The sequence below is a fragment of the Oncorhynchus mykiss genome, chromosome 1 (genome assembly GCF_057628025.1).
Source record: "Oncorhynchus mykiss isolate SJ-2025 chromosome 1, ASM5762802v1, whole genome shotgun sequence".
Taxonomy (NCBI): Eukaryota; Metazoa; Chordata; class Actinopteri; order Salmoniformes; family Salmonidae; genus Oncorhynchus; species Oncorhynchus mykiss.
In genome coordinates, this window is record NC_143022.1 from 14,153,943 (window position 1) to 14,180,710 (window position 26,768).

General features: G+C 40.8%; 1 protein-coding gene across 1 annotated transcript; it reads left to right on the forward strand.

The window, feature by feature from the left end:
• The first annotated feature begins 5,001 nt into the window (after positions 1-5,001).
• On the forward strand, positions 5,002-24,125 carry LOC110536960 (LIM/homeobox protein Lhx8-like). Its single transcript, XM_090184077.1, has 6 exons — positions 5,002-5,091; positions 13,084-13,189; positions 21,656-21,759; positions 22,043-22,138; positions 22,870-23,059; positions 24,046-24,125. The coding sequence occupies exons 1-6, from the start codon at positions 5,002-5,004 to the stop codon at positions 24,123-24,125; spliced, it is 666 nt and encodes a 221-aa protein (XP_090040203.1).
• Positions 24,126-26,768: the final 2,643 nt, after the last annotated feature.

Genomic DNA, 26,768 nt, shown 5'->3' on the forward strand with positions numbered 1-26,768 from the left:
ATCTGTACAAACAATAGTACGCAATTATAAACACCATGGGACCACGCAGCCGTGATTCCGCTCAGGAGGGAGACGCCTAGAGATGAACGTACTTTGGTGCGAAAAGTGCAAATCAATCCCAGAACAACAGCAAAGGATATTGTGAAGATGCTGGAGGAAACAGGTACAAAAGTGTCTATATCCACAGTAAAATGAGTCCTATGTTGACATAACCTGAAAGGCAGCAAAGCAAGACAGAAGCCACTGCTCCAAAACCGTCATAAAAAAGCCAGACTACGGTTTGCAGCTGCACATGGGGACAAAGATCATACTTTTTGTAGAAATGTCCTCTGGTCTGATGAAACAAAAATAGAACTGGTCGGCCATAATGCCCATTGTTATGTTTGGAGGAAAAAGGGGGAGGCTAGCAAGCCGAAGAACACCATCCCAACTGTGAAGCACGGGGGTGGCAGCATCATGTTGTGGGGGTGCTTGGCTGCAGCAGGGACTGGAGCACTTCACAAAATAGATGGCATCATGAGGGTGGAAAATTATGTGGACATAATGAAACAACATCTCAAGACATCAGTCAGGAAGTTAAAGTTTGATCGCAGATGGGTCTTCCAAATGGACAATGACCCCAAGCATACTTCCAAAGTTGAAGCAAAATGGCTTAAGGGCAACAAAGTCAAGGTATTGGAGGTATTGGAGTGGCCATCACAAAGCGATGACCTCAATCTTATAGAAAATGTGTTGGCAGAACTGAAAAAGCGTGTGTGAGCAAGGAGGCCTACAAACCTGACTCAGTTACACCAGCTCTGTCAGGAGGAATGGGCCAACATTCACCCAACTTATTATGGGAAGCTTGTGGAAGGCTACCCGAAATGTTTGACCCAAGTTAAGCAATTTAAAGGCAATGCTACCAAATACTATTTGAGTTTATGTAAACTTCTGACCCACTGGGAATGTGATGAAAGAAATACAAGCTGAAATAAATAATTCTCTCTGCTATTATTCTGACATTTCACATTCTTAAAATAAAGTGGTGATCCTAACTGACCTAAGACAGGAATTGTGAAAAACTGAGTTTAAATGTATTTGGCTAAGGTGTATGTAAACTTCCAACTTCAACTGTATATTGGCACATTGTTACGGAGACTAGTTGATATGTAATCGACATCGATATGTATAGGGACTTGTACAATACTTAAATATGGCTATTGAACTTGTCTTTAATCTAAGATATCATACTGAGACATGGTATCAGAAGTGGCTCAAAAACCACACATGTTATTTTTGTAGCTAAGTACAGAATAGGCTCAGTTACGTTCCATATGCGAACAAACGTCTACTGTTAACATTAGCCACACCACTGATCAACTCGTTGTTAGCTGTCTAGCTAGCATCACTACCTACCTCGATGGCTGAAGGAAAACATTACTATCCATTACTATGGCAGCAAACATACCACCACCAAAACCTATGGTTCTCACAGGGGACTGGAATACTAACTGGGACAACTGGGATGAATTCGAGGACTATGCGCTGGCGACCGGTCTACATGAGAAACCCAACCGAGGTCCAAGCGGCAACTCTGAGGAGCTTAATGGGCAGCAAATGCAGGCACATCTACAGGCACAATCTCCCCCTCACAGCAAGACAACAGGTTGATGCAGAGGCCATACTGGATGTATTGGAGAATTACTTCAAACCCGCCTGGAACATCATTTACAAGCTGTTCATTTTTGGAAGCTGCAAAAGCAAAAGGGTGAGTGAGGGCAAGCTTCATTGTGTTGATGATGTTACTCAGTGTTCAGAACAGTGAAAGTGACATTTACATGCATGAATCCATTGAGGCAGTACACTCAAGAGGGAAGAAATGGTTTGTGACGCTACGATTACACAACAAGCAACAACAATGTCAACTGGATTCCGGTGCTACGTAATGAGCTACAAAGACAAAATCAATCTGGCACCTGAGACACATATCGTGCCCAGCGATACTAGACTAAAGCTGTACTCAGGAAAGCTAATGAGCTCTGTGGGAATCTTTGAAACCGAATGTATTATTAGGGGACCCAAACACAAGCTGGAGTTTGAGATTGGTTTTCACAGTCAACATCCTTTCCTCTCAGGCTCTACATGCGAAGGCCTGGGACTGATCCAGTTCACCATACCAAATGACCTGTACATTGTGGAGCATGTCCAGCATGGACCCCTGTCCAGTAGTGGACAGTAGAGACAGTAGTGGAAAAGGTGGAAAGCTTTAAGTTCCTCGGCGTACACATCACGGATAAACTGAAATGGTCCACCCACACAGACAGCGTGGTGAAGAAGGAGGCTGAAGGCATTTGGCTTGTCACCAAAAACACTCAAACTTTTACAGATGCACAATTGAGATCATCCTGTCGGGATGTATCACCGCCTGGTACGGCAACTGCTCTGCCCACAAACATAAGGCTCTCCAGAGGGTAGTGAGGTCTGCACAACGCATCACCGGGGGCAAACTACCTGCCCTCCAGGACACCTACACAACCTGATGTCAAAGGAAAGCCAAAAATATAATCAAGGACAACAACCACCCGAGCCACTGCCGGTTCACACCGCTATCATCCAGAAGGCGAGGTCAGTACAGGTGCATCAAAGCTGAAACTGAGAAACAGCTTCTATCTCAAGGCCATCAGACTGTTAAACAGCCATCACTAACATTGAGTGGCTGCTGCCAACATACAGGCTCAAATCTCTAGCCACTTTAATAATAAAAAATTGGATGCAATAAATGTATCACTAGCCACTTAAACAATGCCACTTTATATAATGTTCACATACCCTACATTACTCATCTCGTATGTATATACTGTACTCTATACCATCTACTGCATCTTGCCTATGCCGTTAGGCCATCGTCCATCTATATGTACATATTCTTATTCATTCCTTTACACTTGTGTGTATAAGGTAGATGTTGTGAAATTGTTAGATTATATAACTGCACGGTCGGAACTAGAAGAACAAGCATTTCACTACACTCGCATTAACATCTGCTAACCCCGCGTATGTGACCAATAAAATTTGATTTGATCTTGATTTGTCCAAAGAAATCAGCAAATATGATGATGTATTCAATCGGTACGTTGAATCAGTACCTGGGGAGGTACATTTTGATTTGAATGAGAGCTTCACTCCAGTCCAGTATGCTCCTCGCAATGTGCCCATTGCAATGAAAGTGGCTGTGAAGGCCAAGCTGGACAAGTACTATATGAGACCGATGGCCACATGGCATCTGTGACTGAACCAACCAGGTCGGGTTTGGTGTCTCCTTGGCGCCTGAGGTATACCAACACAAGCAGCATGAGCTACAGGCTGGGCTCAAGGCCATTGAACCCATCGCTGATGATGTCCTGATCATAGGCTGGTTTGACACTGACGAAGAAGCAGAACACTACCACGATTTAAAGCTCCTGGTACTGATGGAGCACTGCCGATGAATCAGGACCCAGACAAAGTAATAGCGATCCTCGATATGCTAATATGTCGATATGTCTGATACAAAAGGAGTGTAGCGTCTCATCGGCTTTGCAAACTATCTTACCACACCTATCAGCAGTCTGTGAGCCTCTGCTGGACAAAGACACACCATGGCACTGCCTACCCAAACAAGAGGCCGTTGTGCAGTAGATTAAATCTCTGGTTTCATCCATGCCAGTGTTGCGCTACTATGATGTTACGAAACCTGTCACAATCCAGAGCGACTCCAGCCAAAGTGGACTTTGCTGCCTTGTGCAGGAAGGCAAGCCCATTGCGTTTGACTCGAGAGCACTCACCCCAAAGCTATGCACAAATTGAGAAAGAGCGCCTCAGCATCATTTGCTCCTACCAGCACTTCCATCACTACTTATATGGTCTAGAGCTGGTCATTGCTGAAACTGATCACAAACCGCTCATTGCCATATTCAGTAAACCTCTCCTCAACGCACCCAAGAGGCTTCAAAGCATGCTCCTGACTGCAAAACTTAATCCTGAAGGTTGTCTACAAGCCGGGACCAGAGATGTACATCAGCGACACACTGAGCAGGGTAACAGCACAATGTACAGGCAATGGCACTGCCTATCAGCGACATAACATCTGTTCATGGCGGCAAGAACAACAAAATGTTCAACAGATCAATCAGGCAGACTACTTGAACATCACAGATCACCGCCTAGCCCAGATCAGGTAACACACTGACAAGGACGGACACCTACAGTCACTGAAGTTCATTGCTCTCACAGGTTGGCCGTACCTGAAAGAGGAGACACCTTTCACAGTGAGAGAATACTGGACCTTTCGAGATGGGATCAGCGTGCAAAATGGCATCTTCTTCAAAAGGTCATTATCCCCAAATCACTATATCCAGAGATGCTTAACCCTCTCCAGTCACGTTGGAGGTGACACATGTTACCGCCAGGCACGCAAAACATTATACTGGCCAAACACGGAGGGAGAAATTAAAAACGTTGTTAGCAGCTGTACCACATGCAAGATTATGCTAATGAACAGCAAAAGTAAACCATTATGTCACATGAACTGCCCACAAGGGCCTGGCAAATCGTCAACATGCACTTATTCAGCCACAGACAGACAAAAGGACTATCTTCTCATTTTTCTCACTACTTAGACTTTTGAGAAATTTAACTGCTTCCTGACTGCAGAGACGGTCATAAAGTTCAAGCTTTTCAACTCAGAATGGGAGTTTGACCATGTGATCTCCTCTCCAAGGCACCCAAAGGCAAATGGAAAGACAGAATGACCTGTCATGACTGCAAAGAACCTGTTACCCAAGGCCTTGCATGACAGCAATGACCCCTGATAAAACCTGTTACCTAAGGCCTTGCATGACAGCAACGACCCCTGGAAAGCCATCTTACAGTGGAGGAACACACCCACCGAAAACATGGACAGCAGCCGAGCGCAACGAATTCTGTCCAGACGTCTGAAGTCTACCATCTTCAGTAGCCAACAAGTTACTTGAGCCCTGTGTCATGGTTGGCGTCACGGATGTACTGCACCACAAGAAGCAGCACGCTAAGTGCTTCTACAAACGGACTGCTCGAGACCTACCAGAGCTGGAGGTGGGTGGAACAATAAAGAGGAAACCGCTGCCGGGAGATCACACGGGACTTTGGAGGCTGAGCACGTGCCTACAGAGAGTTGCACCACGCTCTTACCTGGTGGATGTCGGTGGCTCTCTCGTCGCAATCTGGTGAATGTGAGACAGCTGCTGCTGAGGCGTCTCCCCCAACAAGTTCACCAGCTTGTGGCCCTAACTCTACCCCTGTCAGGGTGGGTCGGCTGTGTAAGCCACCGGACAGGCTTACTCTGTAAGCAAGGGACTGTGTTAAACTGTCCTCTGTTACATACATTTTCATTTGTTATGACTTGTCTGATAAGAACTTCTTATGGCTGCAATCCCATTAACGGGATGATATGACACCAGTGAAAGTGCAGGGCGCCAATTTCAAACATACAAATCTCATAATTAAAATTCCTCAAACATACATGTATCTCATACCATTTTAAAGGTAATCTTGTTGTTAATCCCACCACAGTGTCCGATTTCAAATGTGCTTTACAGCAAAAGCACCACAAACGATTATATTAGGTCACCACATAGCCACAGAAAAACAAACACAGCCATTATTCCAGCCAAAGATTTTCCAGCCAGTCACAAAAACCAAAGAGATAAAATGAATCACTAACCTTTGATCATCTTCATCAGATGACACTCATAGGACTTAATGTTACACAATACATGTATGTTTTGTTTGATAAAGTTCATATTTATCAAAATATGAGTTTACATTGGCGTGTTACGTTCACTAGTTCCAAAAACATCCAGTGATTTTGCATAGCCACATCATTCAACAGAAATACTCATCATAAATGTAGATGATAATACAAGTTATACACGTGGAATTAGAGATAAACCTCTCCTTAATGCAACCGCTGTGTCTGATTTCAAAAAAACTTTACGGAATAAGCAAACCATGCAATAATCTGAGACTGCGCTCAGAAGAATTAGTCACAATAGCCGCCGTGTTGGCGTCAACATAAACAAGAAATTATATGATAAATATTCCCTTACCTTTGATGATCTACATCAGAAAGCACTCCAGGAATCCCAGGTCCACAATAAATGTTTGTTTTGTTCGATAATGTCGTTATTTATGTCCAAATATCTTATTTTGTTAGCACGTTTGGTATACATATCCAAACGCTCATTCTGGTCAGCGTTACGTCGGACAAAAACTTCAAAAAGTTATGTTACAGGTCGAAGAAACATTTCAAACTAAGTACAGAATCAATCATTAGGAGGTTTTTAGCATATAACTTCAATAAAGTTCCAACCGGAGTATTCCTTTGTGTCTTCATGAGCAATGGAACGCAAGTGGATACCATGAGGAATAAGCGTGATCAGAAAATGGCTGACTGCCAGACACCTGATAGATTATGCTCTTATTCACTCCCACAACACAGTAGATGTCTCATTCAAATTTCTATAGATGGTTGACATCTAGTGGAACCCCTAGAAAGTGCAACATCATTAATATCTCAAGGGATTTCATTGGGAACTGAGGTGAATACATACAAAGCTCAGATTTCTCACTTCCTGTTTTGATTTCTCCTCAGGAATTTGCCTGCCAAATGAGTTCTGTTATACTCACAGACATCATTCAAACAGTTTTAGAAACTTTAGAGTGTCCAGGCATCCTGCACTGACGGAATGAGGTCAATATCCTTCCAGGATACCCGGGCCAGGTCGATTAGAAAGGCCTGCTCACTTAAGTGTTTTAGGGAGCATTTGACAGTGATGAGGGGTGGTCATTTGACCGCAGACCCATTACGGATGCAGGCAATGAGGCAGTAATCACTGAGATCCTGGTTGAAGACAGCAGAGGTGTATGCTGCCATCACCATGCTTCACTGTAGGGATGGCATTGGCCAGGCGATGAGCGGTGTCTAGTTTCCTTCAGACGTGACACTTGGCATTCAGGCCATAGAATTCAATCTTGGTTTCATCAGACCAGAGAATCTTGTTTCTGAAAGTCATTTAGGTGCCTTTAGGCAAACAGGAGAGGCTTCCGAATGGCCACTCTACCATAAAGGCCTGATTGGTGGAGTCCTGCTTAGATGGTTGTCCTTCTGGAAGGTTTTCCCATCTCCACATAGGAACTCTGACCAAGGCCCCTCTCCCTGGTTGCTCAGTTTGGCCAGCTCTAGGAAGAGTATTGGTGGTTCCTAACTTCTTCCATTTAAGAGTGATTGAGGCCACTGTGTTTTTGGGGAACTTCAATGCTGCAAACATTTTTTGGTAATCTTCCCCAGATCTGTGCCTCGACACAATGCTGTCTAAGAGGTCTACGGATCATGGCTTGGTTTTAATTTAAACAAATAATTTCTTCCATTTTAGAATAAGGCTGTAACATAACAAAACGTGGAAAAAGTGAAGATGTCTGAATACTTTCCTTATGCGCTGCAGTTTAGATGGATATGTTGATGATTAGTATTCTGATTTAGGCTCAAGAGCTCAGAAAGAAATCCTGGTCAACCATTTTTTCCCTGAGCTGCAGCATATGATATGATGGTAATAACAACATGGCTATACACCACTCAGCAATGTTAAACACTGAATTAGTTCATATTTTGAGAGCGTATAAGAGTGTATTGACAGAGTCAACGTACTGTCAAATTCAAGTGAACTGTCAAATTGAAGTGCAATGGGAGAAAAAATATTTGCATGTGGTTTATTGTAAAAGTCCTTACTAACAGCAACTCACCAACAAACCAATTAAGTGAACAACATCATTGTTAATTAAATTAATTAATGAATAATAATTTTATGATGAAAGTAAATGATCACTCTGTCCATAAAGGAATGCAAAATCACACCGTGAAAAAAAACAAGGACGTACACTATGGTAGTAGAATGGCCTTACTGAAGAGCTCAGTGACTTTTTAAGGTGGCACTGTCATAGGATGCCACCTGTCATGATGTTGCCCTCTTTGGGTACAGCAAGCCCATCCCCCTCTCCCTGCCTCCCCCTGCCTCCTTCAACTAGGCTGCTGTGGTCAGAGAGAGGTCGTAAATTCCTGAGAAGACCTGCCTCATGGCCACACAGTATAAGAGAGAGTACATTTTCATAGAGAACAAAGGAATTTCTTCCACCTCACAGAACTTGAGGTCCGAACAAATTTCATGTTCCGGAGAAAGTATAAAAGATCGGTGAAGAATCCAGCTACGAACTGGTCCGTTTGTTACAACTTGGGGAAGCTCATGGGAGACGGTGTGGCCACATTACCATAACGCTGTTTATATAATAGCCTCAGATATGAAGTTTACATCTAATTGTTGTATAAGATGAATGAGTGAGTATGATACTGTTTGTAAAATTGTGTAATATGATTTTGGACTGGTTAATGAAGGAAAATCCAATTCCCTTTTGGTTTGAACTAAATCAGAGGACCGCCCCTGAGCCAGTTAGGGTCAGGCATCCTGGGACAGCCCTTTCTGCAATTCCGAAAAAAACCCAACTTTGAGAAATTATCACCAGACCATGTTTTTCTCCATTAGGAGAGGACGAAGGTTGTAGACCATTGCTGAATCTGTTAACCATACCACGTGGATAAACTCTTAGACTATCGATACCGACAGAATAAGAACAAGTCTTTGAAATTAATTACTTGTCTGCAGCTAGGAATTCAGTATCATTGAACGTGAAGAATGAAGTAATGTCACTCTGAACAATCCACAATAACCACAACCGAGAGAGAGGGAGAGAGACTGACAATTCTACAAAAGAAACAAACTTTTCACCAGCGATCAAGATGACACACTGAGCGTAAATATATATATTGATTGCAATTGTTCCCGAATGAGTGAGCGTTCATGTGTAAAGGATGAGCATTTCAATTGTTATAATTATTAACTCTGTAGTGACTTCTGAGTTGACCCTCACTTCCCCTTTTGTCTAACAAGCCGCCATGCTGGTTTAGCCCACTAGGGCACATTCTCCTTTCATTTCTTGTAACCATATTTACTGTTTGTTTATGCATTTCTGTGAATTACTTAGTTAGTAATAAATAAATGATTCAAGACAATTGATGTATGGATGACTCATAGTGAAGACTGGGTTCGTGCAGATAACCAACAATTTATGACGTTTGGAATGAGACTAACGTGAGATAAAGTAAATAATTAATTAATCAGAAGACTATTGATCAGATATGAAAATATCTGAAAGGTTATATTGGGAAATTATAATCTTGTAATCTGAATATTTTTCCTTTGTGCACCGACTTCCTAGTTAATTACAGTTACATGATTAATCAGTTGATCGCGTAATACTAATTACAGAGAATCTTTGATAAAAACTATAAGTCTTCAATTTAATGATAGTAAAGACAGGACACACCTTTCCAGCAAGTCAGTTCGTCAAATTTCTCACCTGCTATAGTTGCACCAATCAACTGTAAGGAATGTTATTGTGAAGTGGAAACATCTAGGAGCAACAACGGCTCAGCCGTGAAGTGGTAGGCCACACAAGCTCACAGAACGTGACCGCCGAGTGTTGAAGCGCGTAAAGATCATCTGTGATCAGTTGCAACACTCACTACCGAGTTTCAAACTGCCTCTGGAAGCAGTGTCAGCACAAGAACTGTTCGTTGTTAGCTTCCTAAATGGGTTTCCATGGCCGAGCAGCCGCACACAAGCCTAAGATCACCATGTACACTGCCAAGCATTGGCTGGAATGGTGTAAAGTTTTCCGCCATTTAGCTCTGGAGCAGTGGAAATGCGTTCTAGACGATTCTGTGCTTCCAACTTTGTGGCAACAGTTCGGGGAAGGCCCTTTACTGTTTCAGGATGACAATGCCCTGTGCACAAAGCGAGGTCCATAGAGAAATGGTTTTGGAATGATATGTTCCACGAGCAGGTGTCCACAAACTTTTGATCATGTAGTATATTCTGCCATACAGCTGGATAGGTCATAGTTGAACATGAAACATTTGTTTCACCGAAGGTTATATATGCCAATGACTTAAAACGGAAAGATGAACCTTCCAACTTCAGAATAAAAGAACAATAATCTGCAGAATGCTTTAGAGGTCAGTTTGAGAGGAACATGTTTTTATGGGGAAATTTTGGATTGCATTTTTGATTGCATCACCATGTGATGGTAGCCTAAGCTATACGCAGAATTTGATTGTAGAATGACAATATTGACTATACGAAAAACCCTTCAACAATCCTAGCAAGCTTTGTGCAGAATTACTATTCCAATATCTTGTGAGATTTTGTCACGAAACATTTGTTAAAAACATGAGATACAGGCTCGAACAAAAGATGATATTTTGGTGCGTCTTTTTAGTAAAAAAAATCGTATATTTAGATACTACACAGCCAGCCTTTTGCCTACCAATGGCAAAATACAGTCATCTTAATTTGAAAAAATGTTGTATTGTCAAATGCCCGTGCTATAAAATCAAATACGCCTATTGACTGGCCTACACTTCTGGTCAAAATGTTCGGTGCCATTTCCCATTTATTTGTTTTAATCGAAAGGGATTTAATTTAAAGAAACATTTCGGAATTCATTTAAATGCCTTTACAAATATCAAATACTCAAAAACAATTACAGGCCTATAACTATAGGTGAATATGTCAGGGAGGAGCGGCCAAAGCACACAGGAAAATACGAATTATGTTCCGCCCTCAAGAAAACAAAATCTTCTGGTTTGGTATATAGCCTACAGACAGAGGTAACTAGGAGTTGGAGACAAACGGAATTATCTTATCACACTCGTTAAACATCTCTTAAAAGGGATAGGCTATTGAGCGTTTTCAACTGTCAAGAAGTTACTATTTGGGGTTGCTTTTCGCATTTACTCACAGTCATAATTGAGATGCACTGGAAAAGTGAAAATAAACTGGAATGTTACAATGTTGTTGATGAGAATGAAAACGGATCTATGTTGATGTCTAAAAATGGGGTAAGTTCCACTTTTTTATAGGTCTACTTCAAAGAGAGATGAAGTGTGTCAAAGATTATTCTGCTTTCCCCGAACAAGAATTGTGCCATCATTTCAGGGCAGCTTGCAAAGCTATAGGTTTATTATTAAACATATTTAGCTATAGGTTTATTATGAAACAGATATAGGTTTATTAGGAAACCTATATAGGTTTATTAGGAAACCTATATAGCTGTAGGGTTTTAAAATATATATATAGCTGTAGGATTATTAAAAAACAGATATAGCTATAGGGTTATTATGAAACATCTATAGATATAGGTTTATTACGAAACACATATATATAGGTTTATATATAGGTTTATTATGAAAAAAGGGCGCAACATTTTGACAAAAGGGGTTGAATTTGAATTGCTTGAAATTACTTTACCAATTATGCCTATCAATATTATATTGGCAAACTTATGTAGCAGCAAGTTCAGTGTTTCCACTTCCTAAATATTCAGCAATTAAGACTCAAATAGTTATTAATACGACCTCTTCACCTTTAGCTTGCCCTGGGTAAACGTTTGTGTTCTGATTGACATGCTGGTTTTAATTGACATGCGAAATGTATGTTAGGGGGTCAACCATTGTGCTTAGCAGTTCAGAACCCCCAAATGCAAATATCAAGAGCAGACTGCACATTGGATAACTATTACCTCAAGTGTCGCCTGTTTTTGTAACTAATGACAATACTTCCCTTTTTAAATGTCATTTTGGTAATCGCTGGGGTTGTCATGGTGAAAGGTAAAGAGGATGGTAGTTATGGGATATAGCTTTGAAGGTTTCTGAAGCGGCTGAGTGTAAGTTTGACAGACCAAAAACCCTTGTTCCTCCCATGCCATGTATAGCTTGTCGTCATATGTGAAGATTGCAGAAGCGACGCAGAGGTTATCAGCAGGTGCAGTGAGGGCAGGAGATAAATGAATGGTAACATTTCATAATATAATCTAATGAATAATTAGAAAACTAACCAAATATAATATTTCTTAGAAATTCACCATTAAGGCTACTCACATGAGATAATAATTTTTTACATTATATGGAGATATTTGTTTGTTTTGTTTTAACCGCATGTGCCTGTCAACAACTCTAAAATAGGCCTTTTGCTAAAAGGTTTTAATTGGAATGAACCGGACAACGTGAGATGTCTCATTTCCGCACAACTATATTGGCACAAATGCGTAATGTGCGCCAAAGTTTTCGTTGCGCACATGTAGGCTATAAAGGCTAAAGAATTCGGCACACATGCATCCTAACCGCGGTATATTGTTCTATTCAGGGAACACCAGTTGAAGTATTGGATGAAGATGTATGCTCTCTCGGCTCATCCTCCCCATCGCTGCGAGAGATTGTATATCCGCCTCGGTCGGGTAGAACTGTTTGTGCAAGTTGCAGTGAGGAAATTGTGGATAAATACTTGCTGAAGGTAAAATATGTGGTTTCATCTTGTCGCAACATTTCAAATTTCGTTGGGGTGCTCATTTCGTGCATATCTTGTGCTTTTTGTATACGATTTTAGTAGACTAACTGTACAACAATATGTTTTTGCGTTTGCATTACTACTAAATAATGTCCGAATATTATTATGTTATTTCATTATCATGTTTTTTTCACAGGTTAACGATTTGTGCTGGCATGTGCGTTGTCTCTCCTGTAGCATGTGTCAAATATCGCTTTGCAGTCATACAAGTTGTTACATCAAAGACAAAGAGGTCTTCTGCAAATTGGACTACTTTAGGTATTTCAGATTGTTTTTGCATATTAAATCAAATCAAAAGTGATTTTTAAATAACATTTTTGCCATTTATGTATATAGCCTATTTATCCTATTTATCCTGTATAATATTTATTTGTAACACGTAATTCCAATATTCAACCGCCATCTAACCAACAGGGCAGTTATTTACCTGACTTTTAAAACCTGTATTTATTGCAGAAGGTATGGAACATGGTGCGCGTGCTGCGGCCGAAATATATACTCTACCGACTGGGTCCGCCGGGCGAAGGGCAACGTATACCACCTGGCGTGTTTCGCCTGTTTCTCCTGTAAGAGGCAGTTGTCCACGGGGGAAGAGTTTGCCCTGGTGGAGGAGAAGGTGCTGTGTCGTGTACATTACGACTGTATGCTGGACAACCTGAAATGTGCCCTGGAGAAAGGTGAGCATTTTGCAGTGGAGTGACACAAATTCACAACTTCTGCTGATATAGGGAGCTGAATGATGATAGACAATAAATCTACAAACTCATCATAATCTGCAGCAATATTGATCAATTAAAAACCTAAACGAATTATGATTTATTATCAACATAGGTCAAGTGGAGCCTAAATAAGTAACACAATAGATATTGTTGAAGGTGTTTCTTAAATGTATAATATTTGCACCTGTTCCTGAATTAATCAATGCTTCTTGTGATGTCTGGAGAACTACTGCGCCAGAAGCGACTAAAATGTTAACTCTGCTTATTGGCTTATGTTTGTTAAAATGTTCTGGTAACCACTGAGAAAAATAAACAATACAATGAATCAATTATTCAACATCTTTGATTCATATTTTCTGGTCAAAGTGATCATAGGAGATACAGTGCCTTCAGAAAGTATTCATACCCCTAGATTTATTCCACATTTTGTTGTGTTACAGCCTGAATTCAAAATGGATTCAATATATGTTTTTTCTCACCCATCTGAACATAATACATCATAATGACAAAGTGAAAACATAGTGTTTGCAAATTTAGTGAAAATGAAATAAAGAAATATCTTATTTATATACACTACCTGTCCAAAGTTTTAGAACACCTACTCATTCAAGGGTTTTTCTTTATTTTTACTATTTCTACACTGTAAAATAATAGTGAGGACATTAAAATTCTGAAATAACACATAAGGAATCATGTAGTAACCAAAAAGTGTTAAACAAATATAAATATATTTTATATTTGAGATTCTTCAAATAACCACTCTTTCCCTTGATGACAGCTTTGCACACTATTGCCATTCTCTCAACCAGCTTTATGAGGTAGTCACCTGGAATGCATTTCAATCATTACATGAATATCAGTCAATACGGAACATTTCAAGAACTTTCTTCAAGTGCAGTCGCAAAAACCATCAAGTGCTATGATGAAACTGGCTCTCATGATGACCGCCACAGGAATGGAAGACCCAGAGTTACAGTGCCTTGCGAAAGTAATCGGCCCCCTTGAACTTTGCGACCTTTTGCCACATTTCAGGCTTCAAACATAAAGATATAAAACTGTATTTTTTTGTGAAGAATCAACAACAAGTGGGACACAATCATGAAATGGAACGACATTTATTGGATATTTCAAACTTTTTTAACAAATCAAAAACTGAAAAATTGGGCGTGCAAAATTATTCAGCCCCCTTAAGTTAATACTTTGTAGCGCCACCTTTTGCTGCGATTACAGCTGTAAGTTGCTTGGGGTATGTCTCTATCAGTTTTGCACATCGAGAGACTGAAATGTTTTCCCATTCCTCCTTGCAAAACAGCTCGAGCTCAGTGAGGTTGGATGGAGAGCATTTGTGAACAGCAGTTTTCAGTTCTTTCCACAGATTCTCGATTGGATTCAGGTCTGGACTTTGACTTGGCCATTCTAACACCTGGATATGTTTATTTTTGAACCATTCCATTGTAGATTTTGCTTTATGTTTTGGATCATTGTCTTGTTGGAAGACAAATCTCTGTCCCAGTCTCAGGTCTTTTGCAGACTCCATCAGGTTTTCTTCCAGAATGGTCCTGTATTTGGCTCCATCCATCTTCCCATCAATTTTAACCATCTTCCCTGTCCCTGCTGAAGAAAAGCAAGCCCAAACCATGATGCTGCCACCACCATGTTTGACAGTGGGGATGGTGTGTTCAGGGTGATGAGCGGTGTTGCTTTTACGCCAAACATAACGTCTTGCATTGTTGCCAAAAAGTTACATTTTGGTTTCATCTGACCAGAACACCTTCTTCCACATGTTTGGTGTGTCTCCCAGGTGGCTTGTGGCAAACTTTAAACGACACTTTTTATGGATATCTTTAAGAAATGGCTTTCTTCTTGCCACTCTTCCATAAAGGCCAGATTTGTGCAATATACGACTGATTGTTGTCCTATGGACAGAGTCTCCCACCTCAGCTGTAGATCTCTGCAGTTCATCCAGAGTGATCATGGGCCTCTTAGCTGCATCTCTGATCAGTCTTCTCCTTGTATGAGCTGAAAGTTTAGAGGGACGGCCAGGTCTTGGTAGATTTGCAGTGGTCTGATACTCCTTCCATTTCAATATTATCGCTTGCACAGTGCTCCTTGGGATGTTTAAAGCTTGGGAAATCTTTTTGTATCCAAATCTGGCTTTAAACTTCTTCACAACAGTATCTCGGACCTGCCTGGTGTGTTCCTTGTTCTTCATGATGCTCTCTGCGCTTTTAACGGACCTCTGAGACTATCACAGTGCAGGTGCATTTATACGGAGACTTGATTACACACAGGTGGATTGTATTTATCATCATTAGTCATTTAGGTCAACATTGGATCATTCAGAGATCCTCACTGAACTTCTGGAGAGAGTTTGCTGCACTGAAAGTAAAGGGGCTGAATAATTTTGCACGCCCAATTTTTCAGTTTTTGATTTGTTAAAAAAGTTTGAAATATCCAATAAATGTCGTTCCACTTCATGATTGTGTCCCACTTGTTGTTGATTCTTCACAAAAAAATACAGTTTTATATCTTTATGTTTGAAGCCTGAAATGTGGCAAAAGGTCGCAAAGTTCAAGGGGGCCGAATACTTTCGCAAGGCACTGTACCTCTGCTGCAGAGGATAAGTTCGTTAGAGTTACCAACCTTCAAAGTTCACGTAACAGACACATCTAAACATCAACTGTTCAGAGGAGACTGCAAGAATCAGGCCTTCATGGTCGAATGGCTGTAAATAAACCACAACTAAAGGACACCATTAATAATAAGAGACTTGCTTGGGCCAAGAAACACGAGCAATGGACATGAGACAGGTTTGTAGGCCTCATTGCTCGCACACGCTTTTTCAGTTCTGCCTACAAATTTTCTATAGGTTTGAGGTCAGGGCTTTGTGATGGCCACTCCAATACCTTGACTTTGTTGTCCTTAAGCCATTTTGCCACAACTTTAGAAGTATGCTTGGGGTCATTGTCCATTTGGAAGACCCATTTGCGACAAAGCTTTAACTTCCTAACTGATGTCTTGAGATATTGCTTTAATATATCCACATAATTTTCCACCCTCATGATGCCATCTATTTTGTAAAGTGCACCAGTCCCTCCTGCAGCAAAGCACCCCCACAACATGATGCTGCCACCCCCGTGCTTCACGGTTGGGATGGTGTTCTTCGGCTTGCCAGCCTCCCCCTTTTTCCTCCAAACATAACAATGGTCATTATGGCCAAACAGTTCTATATTTGTTTCATCAGACCAGAGGACATTTCTCCAAAAACTATGATCTTTGTCCCCATGTGCATTTGCAAACCGTCGTCTGGCTTTTTATGGCGATTTTGGAGCAGTGGATTCTTCCTTGCTGAGCGGCCTTTCAGTCTATGTCGATATAGGACTCGTTTTACTGTGGATACAGACACCTTTGTACCTGTTTCCTCCAGCATCTTCACAAGGTCCTTTGCTGTTGTTCTGGGATTGATTTGCATTTTTCAGACCAAAGTACATTCATCTCTAGGAGACAGAACGTGTTTCCTTCCTGAACGGCATGATGGTTGCGTGGTCCCATGGAGTTTATACTTGCGTACTATAGTTTGTACAGATGAACGTGGTACCTTCAGGCGTTTGGATATTGCTCCCAGGGATGAACCAGACTTTTTTTTTCTGAAGTCTTTGCTGATTTATTTGGATTTTCCCATGATGTCAAGCAGAAAGGCCCTGAGTTTGAAGGTAGGCCCTTGAAATACATTCACATACACCTCCAATTGACTCAAATGATGTCAATTAGCCAATCAGAAGCTTCTAAAGCCATGACATAATTTTCTGGAATTTTACAAGCTGTTTAAAGGCACAATCAATTTAGTGTATGTAAACTTCTGACCCACTGGAATTGTGATACACTGAGTTATAAGTGAAATAATCTGTCTGTAAACAATTGTTGGAAAAATGACTTGTGTCATACACAAGTAAATGTCCTAACTGACTTGCCAAAACTATAGTTTGTTCACAAGAAATTTGTGGAGTGAATGAAAAACGAGTTTAATGACTCCAACCTAAGTGTATGTAAACACCTGACTTCAACTGTATGCTAAAAAATATATATATTTTCCTTTATTATTTTCCTCTAACCCTACCCCTACCTATTTGCCATATATTTTTAACTATGCTGATTCACAAAAGTTCTGAAGTTATATATATTTTACGGACACAGAAAATTTGACATTGGACATCTCGTTTTAAGTCCCACCCTTGAGCTACCCTCAATCCCTCCCATTTATCTCTACACCATCCAGTTTTGATTACTATTTGCAATATATTTTTCAACTGTGCTGTGATGTTTCACAAAAGTTCTGAACCTTTCTTTTGTCATAGTTTCTACAGATTGTAAATTAAAGATAACATTTTTTGCTAAAAGTATTATTATATTAGTAATTGATTGACTATGAGTTTTCAAATCACCCAGCAGTGCTATTTACAGAGTTAGCTCCAAGTAAACGTTGCAATTCTTCAGCAATTCCTGAACCTGCAACCAAAAACAAGCTACTATAAATATGGACAGTACCAATACAAATTACATATGATTCTGTCTCTTCGCAGCAAAATATGCAGAGCTGGGATGGTTGTATCACCCAGCAGTGATACAACCATATGACATTCTATTGGTTGCAAGAATTTTGTATAATATTTACTATTGAAAAATTATACATTTTGAATCCGGCATCATTTTGTGTATCAGTTCCCAAACCATGTGCCATGAAATCGGTACATCGAAAATCTAACTATTTTGCAATCTATATGGCACAGCTGACAAATTCCATTATTTTCCCCCATTCCACTTGCCTCTTCCGTTTTTGAGGTAATGCTGCAATTAGTTGGTTGTAATTTTGGGTAGAGCAGACATTTCCATATGTTTTTGTTAGCTGCATGTGTGACAACTCCACCAGTCATATTTATGATATCAATTTCAAAGACTATACTTGTTTTTGTAAGGACAACCTGTGTATCACTAAAGACTTAATTCGGAGGTACTTTAATATTTAATAATTTCTGCCCTCCCAATTCATATAGATGATATAAATATGCACATTAAATTTTGTCAGTCTTGCCATATGTTTTGCTTATATAATTTAAAAAACAAGCCACTAGGCCATATGCAAATAGGTAAACTGGGATGTGACTAAAGAGTTAATCAGGGTGATTTTTCCACAAACAGACAATTTTTCTTTCCATGGTAGTGAGATTTATTTATTTTGGGACATGAATACCGAGTATGTCTACATCATCGTCAGACCATTTTATTTGTCAATATAATATAGAATGTAAAAGTTGAATTTTGTAGTGATCCAACACGTAATAAAGGTTGTAAATTTATCATAATTTGGTTGTAATCTAGAGAGGTTTGAAAAATGATCTAGATCCTCAGGCTGTGCAGGGATCCAAATTGTGGATTTAAAGAAAACATTAATCACCAGCGTCCAATGACACCTTTGTTTTTAAGCCCTGAATTTCTAGCCCCTTGATATTATTGTTGGATCTGATTTTAATAGCTAACATTTAGATGACCTTAATAAATACAGTGTATTCAGAAAGTATTCAGACCCCTACACTTTTCCCACATTTTGTTACGTTACAGCCTTATTCTAAAATGGATTAAATACATTTTTCCCCTTATCAATCTACACACAATACCTCATAATGACAAAGTGAAAACAGGTTTTTAGCTAATAAAAACAGTAAGTACATAAGTATTCAGACCCTTTGCTATGAGACTCAACATTGAACTCAGGTGCATCCTGCTTCCATTGATCATCCTTGAGATGTTTCTACAACTTGGAGTCCACCTGTGGTCAATTCAATTGATTGGACATGATTTGGAAAGGCACACACCAGTCTATATAAGATACCACAGGTGACAGTGCATGTCAGAGCAAAAACCAAGCCATGAGGTCGAAGGAATTGTCCGTAGAGCTCCTAGACAGGATTGTGTTGAGGCACAGATCTGGGGAAGGGTACCAAAAAATGTCACCAGCATTGAAGGTCCCCAAGAACACAGTGGGCTCCATCATTATTAAAAGGAAGAAGTTTGGAACCACCAAGAGTCTTCCTAGAGCTGGCCGCCCAGCCAAACTGAGCAATCGGGGGAGAGGGGCCTTGCTCAGCGAGGTGACCAAGAACCCGATGGTCACTCTGACAGAGCTCCAGAGTTCCTCTGTGGAGATGGGAGAACCTTCCAGAAGGAAGCACTCCACCAATCAGGCCTGATGGTAGAGTGGCCAGATGAAAGCCACTCCTCAGTAAAAGGCACATGACATTCCGCTTGGAGTTTGCCAAAAGGCACCTAAAGGACTTTCAGACCATGAGAAACAAGATTCTCTGGTCTGATGAAACCAAGATTCAACTCTTTGGCCTGAATGCCAAGCGTCACGTCTGGAGGAAACCTGGCACCATCACTATGGTGAAACATGGTGGTGGCTGCATCATGCTGTAGCATCATTCAGCAGCAGGGAGTGGGTGACTAGTTAGGATCGAGAGACCTGACAATAGCTGTGCAGCGACGCTCCCCATCCAACCTGACAGAGCTTGAGAGGATCTGCAGAGAAGTATGGGAGAAGCTCCCCAAATACAGGTTTGCCAAGCTTGTAGCATCATACCCAAATAGACTTGAGGCTGTAATCACTGCCAAAGGTGCTTCAACAAAGTACTGAGTAAAAATTCGGAATACTTATGATAATGTAATATTTCAGTTTTTAATTTGTAATACATTTGCAAACATTTCTAAAAGCCTGTTTTTGCTTCGCATTATGGTGTAATGGTTGTAGATTTACGAGGACATTTAAAAAAAGAACTAGGCTGTAACGTAACAAAATGTGAAAAAGTCAAGGGGTCTGAATTCTTTCCGAATGCTCTGTAAATCTACCGATGGTAGACAACCTTGTTTTAATGCTCTTGACAGTTTAATACTTTCTGAGAAGAAGCCATTATTTAGTATTTTACACCCAGGGTTACTATACATAACTTTAACCCATTTTATAAGAGATTCTCCAAAATGTAAATATTCCAGGCAAGTCAGCCATGAGTACCAGGCCTGGTTTCCCAGATTGTTCATAATGTTCTATTGTTTCCAGTACTTGTCGTATATTATCACCAATCTATCGTCCATATAAAAAACCTGCCTGATTAGGATGAATAATATCCGACAATACCTTTTTTATGCTATGCATTTTAATATAATATTTGCATCACAACACTGTAAGGGCCTGTTTCAGTAAAAATGAAATCAGACCTTCTTGTTGTGTATCTGTTAATCTACCATTTTTATAGGAGTGGTTAAAACATGCTAACAACGGTCATCTGAGCACATCGAAATGTTTTTGGTATTGCAGTATTACTTTAGTGTCTTGTTGCAAACAGAATACATGTTTTGGAACATTTTTATTCTACTGTATACTGGCTTCCTTCTTTTCCCTCTGTCAATTAAGTTAGTATTGTGGAGTAACTACAATGTTGTTGATCCATCCTCAGTTAGTTTTGTGGAGTAACTACAATGTTGTTGATCCATCCTCAGTTAGTCTTGTGGAGTAACTACAATGTTGTTGATCCATCCTCAGTTAGTCTTGTGGAGTAACTACAGTGTTGTTGATCCATCCTCAGTTTTCTCCCATCAAAGCCATTAAACTCTGTAACTGTTTTAAAGTCACCATTCGTTTCATGCTGACATCCATGAGCAGTTTCCTTCCTCTCCGGCTAATGAGTGAGGAAGGACGCCTGTATCTTTGTATTGACTGGGTGTATTGGTAACCCATCCAAATTGTAATTAATAACTCAAATGGATATTAAATGTTTGCTTTCTACCTATATGTGCCCTTCTTTGCGTGGCATTGGAAAATCTCCCTGGTCTTTGTGGTTGAATAATAATAAATAATAATAATAAAAAAAAACACATAATTCCACTTTGACATTACGGGGTATTGTGTGTAGGCCAGTGACAAAACATCTACATTTAATCCATTTTAAATTCAGACAGTAACACAACAAGATGTGTTAAAGTCAAGGGGTGTTTATACTTTCTGAAGGCACTATGAATACTTTTACTATACTGTAAAATGCATAAACCTTTAGACAAAGCCCCTTGACATTTGATAATAATTCAATTATGTAAATTGATACAAAAGAATACAGCCTATTGTCTTTGATATGGAACAAAAGTAACTTCCCATTTCACAGATGAGAAGCCATTCAATGCACATAGATGTCATAATAATCCCACTGGGCACACACTGCTTGAATCAATGTTGTTTCCACGTCATTTCAGTGAAATTATGTTGAACCAACGTGAATTGACGTCTGTGCCTAGTGTGATGTCTACGGCTGTCTACGGCTTGCATGTCGAGTAGCATGATTATGAGCTCATTAATTAAGAAGAGCAATCATCTCATTTCAGAAAGTGGTATGAACCTAGAGGGGACGATGCCAACAGAACAGCAAGTGAATCAGCCCAGGCCGTCGAAGAGAGCGCGCACCAGCTTCACCGCTGACCAATTACAGGTGAGTATCAATAATCCACCAAACGTACCTGGGAGACCATCCCCAGGTCAATAGCATTGCGATAAAGCTGAATACCAAGGTTCCTAGTTTGGTTCAATATGAATTAATGCCACAGGTTTGTTCATTTTTTAATCCTTCCTGGGAGTTTAAATCCAGCCCCCGCAGATGTCACCAATTATGTCTGACTGTTCCCAGGCAAGGGGTTCAGGGCAAGTGATTAACATACGTCTGACCTCATGTGATTGACCTGTGATTGAGCTCAGTGACTTTATGACCCCTCCAGATAATGCAGGCACAGTTTTCCCAGGACAACAACCCGAATGCCCAGACCCTGCAGACGCTGGCAGAGCAGACAGGCCTGAGTAGGAGAGTCATACAGGTTAGATCAGAGATGGTATTTTTGGTGACCCGTTGTTTTGTTGTTGTTGTTGTAATGTGTAGAATTGCAGCAAACTTGTCTTTAAAACTGCAACATTTTCTTTACGCCCCATGGCAAAATGTGTAGAATTGCAGCAAACTTGTCTTTAAAACTGCAACATTTTCTTTACGCCCCATGGCAAAATGTGTAGAATTGCAGCAAACTTGTCTTTAAAACTGCAACATTTTCTTTACGCCCCATGGCAAAATGTGTAGAATTGCAGGAAATTAACTCTCAAACTTCAATTTTCTCTTTCTGCTGTCAAGAGGAGCAAAACATTTTTACTTACATGGGTAAGCAGACCCGAGAACCACTGTGGCCCCAACCCCGATCAAAGTTACCCATCCCTGGGTTAGATATTCATACACAGTTTTAGTCAACGCATGCCTCACAAACAGGATAGGATATGACTGCATTTCCGCAGTACATTTATAATCTTTTTGAGGATTTGTTGTGATGAAAATAATTGAAAAGAAAAAAAAGGGAAACTGTTAAAACACCCCCTTGGTTTTCTGACATTTCCAGTAAAACAGCAGTCTGGGATTGGTACATCTGCTCACCAAAACGAGTTATTAGGTGACCACTTCGTTGCTGTTTGAATCCGATTGGCTCTTTAATAAACACACATTAATTAAGTGTGTCACTATTGAATGCTGGTACTAAAAACATGGCACTTTCTACATCCTATCCAGGTTTGGTTCCAGAACTGCAGAGCACGCCATAAGAAGCATGTGAGCCCCAACCACTCCTCAGCCACGCCGTTGTCCTCCCTGCAGCCCGGCTGCCACTCCCAGCCCACCCCAGCCCCAGAAGAGCGGCAGTACACAGCCTACAGCACCCCAGAGGGATCCATGCTCACTGCTCTGCACTCCTACATAGATGGTAAGTGGATAGAAAGGATGCATCCCAAATGGCACCCTATTCCCTTTATAGTCCACTACCTTTAGGGGTTATGGGCCCTGGTCAAAAGCAGTGCACTGTAAAGTAAATAGGGAGCCATTTGGGACGCACATAGGCTGTACCAGAGACATATAGAGACAGTAGAAACCAGTAAGACGGCCCAATGGGCGGGAGGGGGTCAAAAAAGACAATCATTTAGCTGTGGTCAATTTGCAGTTTACAAATGATTGTAATTATGATCCAACCCCCCCAACCGTCCGCTCCGACTAAAAATCATCCCACGGCTGAATCTAGTTGCCTACCCCTGGTTCAGAGTTATAGGAACAGCCATCTCTTGTGGACAGACTGCGTAACAAAAATGGTATTGTAACGTATGTATGTCAAAAGACTGTGGGATGCAATGACTAATGAGCAACATTAGCTCCAGTGCTTTGGTTTACCCTCACTGGTTATTTGGACACATCAAGATTGGGTGAAGGTGGTGCTTAAGCGGGGTAGGGGGGGGGGGGGGGGCAGAGCCCTAGGTAATGCTCTATAAGACCAAAGCCCTGTGTAGTTTCCTATAAGACCAGAGTCCTGTGTTTTCTATAAGACCAGAGCCTGAGTTTCCTATAAGACCAGAGCTGTGTGTTTCCTATAAGACCGGAGCCATGTGTTTCCTATAAGACCAGAGTCCTGTGTGTCCTATCAGACCAGAGCCCTGTGTGTCCTATAAGACCAGAGCCCTGTGTGTCCTATAAGACCAGAGCCCTGTGTGTCCTATAAGACCAGAGCCCTGTGTAGTGTCCTATAAGACCAGAACCCTGTGTAGTGTCCTATAACATTATTATAACGTTATTATTTGAGCATTTCATTCTAATCCCCTCTCTCTCTCTCTCTCTACTGTCAGGGATGTATGCCATGGCAAAGCCCTGGTTACTTGTCTCATCTAATCAACTATCTTTCTGATCTCTCTCTCTCCTCTACAGTGCACTCTCCTCAGTCTAAGCTATTCCAGCCCCTGCTGTCCCTCCACACCATGACCTCCCAGCCTGTGACACACGCCTGAGCCACACACACACACAATGTCCTCAGTTTATCAGGTTTAATTAATTGCAACATTACTAAGTTAAACTAAGGTCCATAGTGTTATCTTGTGGATGTGTGTGTTTCTCTGGCCCTGTGCACACTTAAGTTACACAACGTATTTGGCACAATGGTTGTGATACAACAAAGAGATTTTCAAAAATGTTATAAAATATCATTACACAAGCATTGTGGAGACACCACAGAATGGTTTGCCTAAACATGTTTGTGCCCCCTGTATATAGCCTCCCTGTACCGGTTTCTCCTGTATGTAGCCTCGCTGTTTCGGTATCCCCTGTATATAGCCTCCCTGTACCGGTTTCTCCTGTATGTAGCCTCGCTGTATCGGTATCCCCTGTATATAGCTTTGCTATTGTTATTTTACTCCTGCTCTTAAATTATTTCTTACTCTTATTTATTTTCGTTATTTTTCTTACAACTGCATTGTTGGTTAAGGGCTTGTAAGTAAGCATTTCACTGTAAGGTCTACATCTGTTGTATTTGATTTGATCACACAAATATGAGTTTTATCACAACCATTGTATCGAATACGTTGTACAGCAGTTAAACAACCTGAGTGTGTACGGGGCCTTTGTGCTCTTAATTGCAGGGTGTAACAGTTTGATGCTGGTCTTAGATCTAAGGTGGGAAACTCGACTGCCTTTGACAAGCCATTGTGAAGTTACATCTTTAAATGATGAATTCTTTGTACATCAGTATTTGAACTATTGTTGTTTAATTTATTTATTGTATGTGGTTAAGAAAATAAATATTGACAAAATGATTTAAAAATAATAACCGTGACTGTTTTCTACTCACATCAACAACCATGTATGCAAAAAGTTCAAACGGGTTCAGTCAATGTAATCAATACATTTTTAAGTGGGTATTAATATGTCTATATTGTAGCCAATAATGAGGTTATTAATGGGGATGGGTACCGAAACCCGGTATTAAACGGGCCCCGGGGTTAAATTATGAAAGACCATAGTATCGATAATGTCCGGCGTTATCGGTTCTGCTTTCGGTACTGGAGAAATTAAGAAAATAGATTTCCTATGTATTATTGCTACATGAACATTATCTTGCACATTTTATCTCACCAACCGTTTCTAATTTTCAATGAGATTAAGACACTCGTCTATGATGCATTTTCGCTATTCCCAATCCAGAAGAGAGATCTCTCGCACGGAGCCTGTGTCTCTCACATGCTACAGCACCCTGCTCTTAATTTGTGACGATGGCGGAGAGCTAAACGTTCAAAAGTGTGCTTACACTTCACCAGTCGATGCTGACAGTGCTTGTTGCCACAAGTGCAACAAGACTTTTGCTTCTAAGGGCGGAAACATGAGCAATCTGTCCAAACATCTATCGAAAGTGCATCATGTACAGGCAGAGAAACAGTTTGACTGCCTAACTCGTAGTTCATCTCAGCCTAGAGCCCACACACGGAGTTAACTATATTATGTGAACATGGGTTCATGATCAAAAGTAACCATTAGCCAGCTGATTGTTTAGCTATGGGTGCGTTCAGAAATTCAATCACCCATTTAAAGATTTTGCAACTTTTTTGTTAAAGTTGCAGCTACAATGAAGCAACCCACTCCTCCCTCTAATACCGGTGGTCCAAGCCAAAGACAAGTGTAGTGAGGTGCGTACTGGCGGCAGAGAAGTCAGGCGCAGGAGAGCGGAAACTGATTTACACCGGTGTCATTTCATATCCATAAACCACCGTCAACAGAACAATACATGAAATGGGTCAAACAAAACCCGGTAAATACCAGCATACCTGTGCATAAGCACTACAAGAAACAATTACAGACAAGGACATGAGGGGGAGCAGACGGTTAAATACACAACATGTAATCATGGAATTGGAACCAGGTGTGATGGAAGACAAGACAAAACCAATGGAAAATGAAAAGTGGATCAGCGTTGACTAGAAGGTCGGTGACTTCGACCGCAGAACGCCGCCCGAACAAGGAGAGGGACCAACTTCGGTGGAAGTTGTGACATCAAGTGCAAAGTCACTTCACGCTGACAGCTAGTGGGAGGATGACTGAGGAGTGGGTGAATGAGTGCCACCTAACTGTGACCAGGTTCATAGTGAAAGGCCTACACCCCTTTGCAACAGTGGAGTCTAAGGGCTTTAGGTAACAGTATATATTGAGTATATATATACTGTCAGTATATATTGAGTTGTATACATTTTTAGGATATAGTAGTATAAAATAGTTATGTTAGTCCAATCACTCCACAATACACAACACAATAATTCAATAATGATAATTCAACACATGAAAACTGTATTTGTATTTTTTACTGTCGGGAGATGAGCAAGGCACTCAACTCCAAATATACCCCTCCCTCCAGGAGTTACCTCAGTGACACATTCATTCCATCCTGGTTTGGTGTAGAAAAGGCCCATGTGAACACCTAGCTGAAGGACGTGTCAAAGCTGGCCATCTCATCAGACGGGTGGACCAGCCTCTGTCAGGACCACTATCTCACTGTTACAGTGCACTACACAAGCCAGGGCAGTATACAACAGAAGGTCCTCCACACCAGGGCAGTGTAAAACAGAATGTCCCCCACACCAGGGCAGTGTACAACAGAAGGTCCTCCA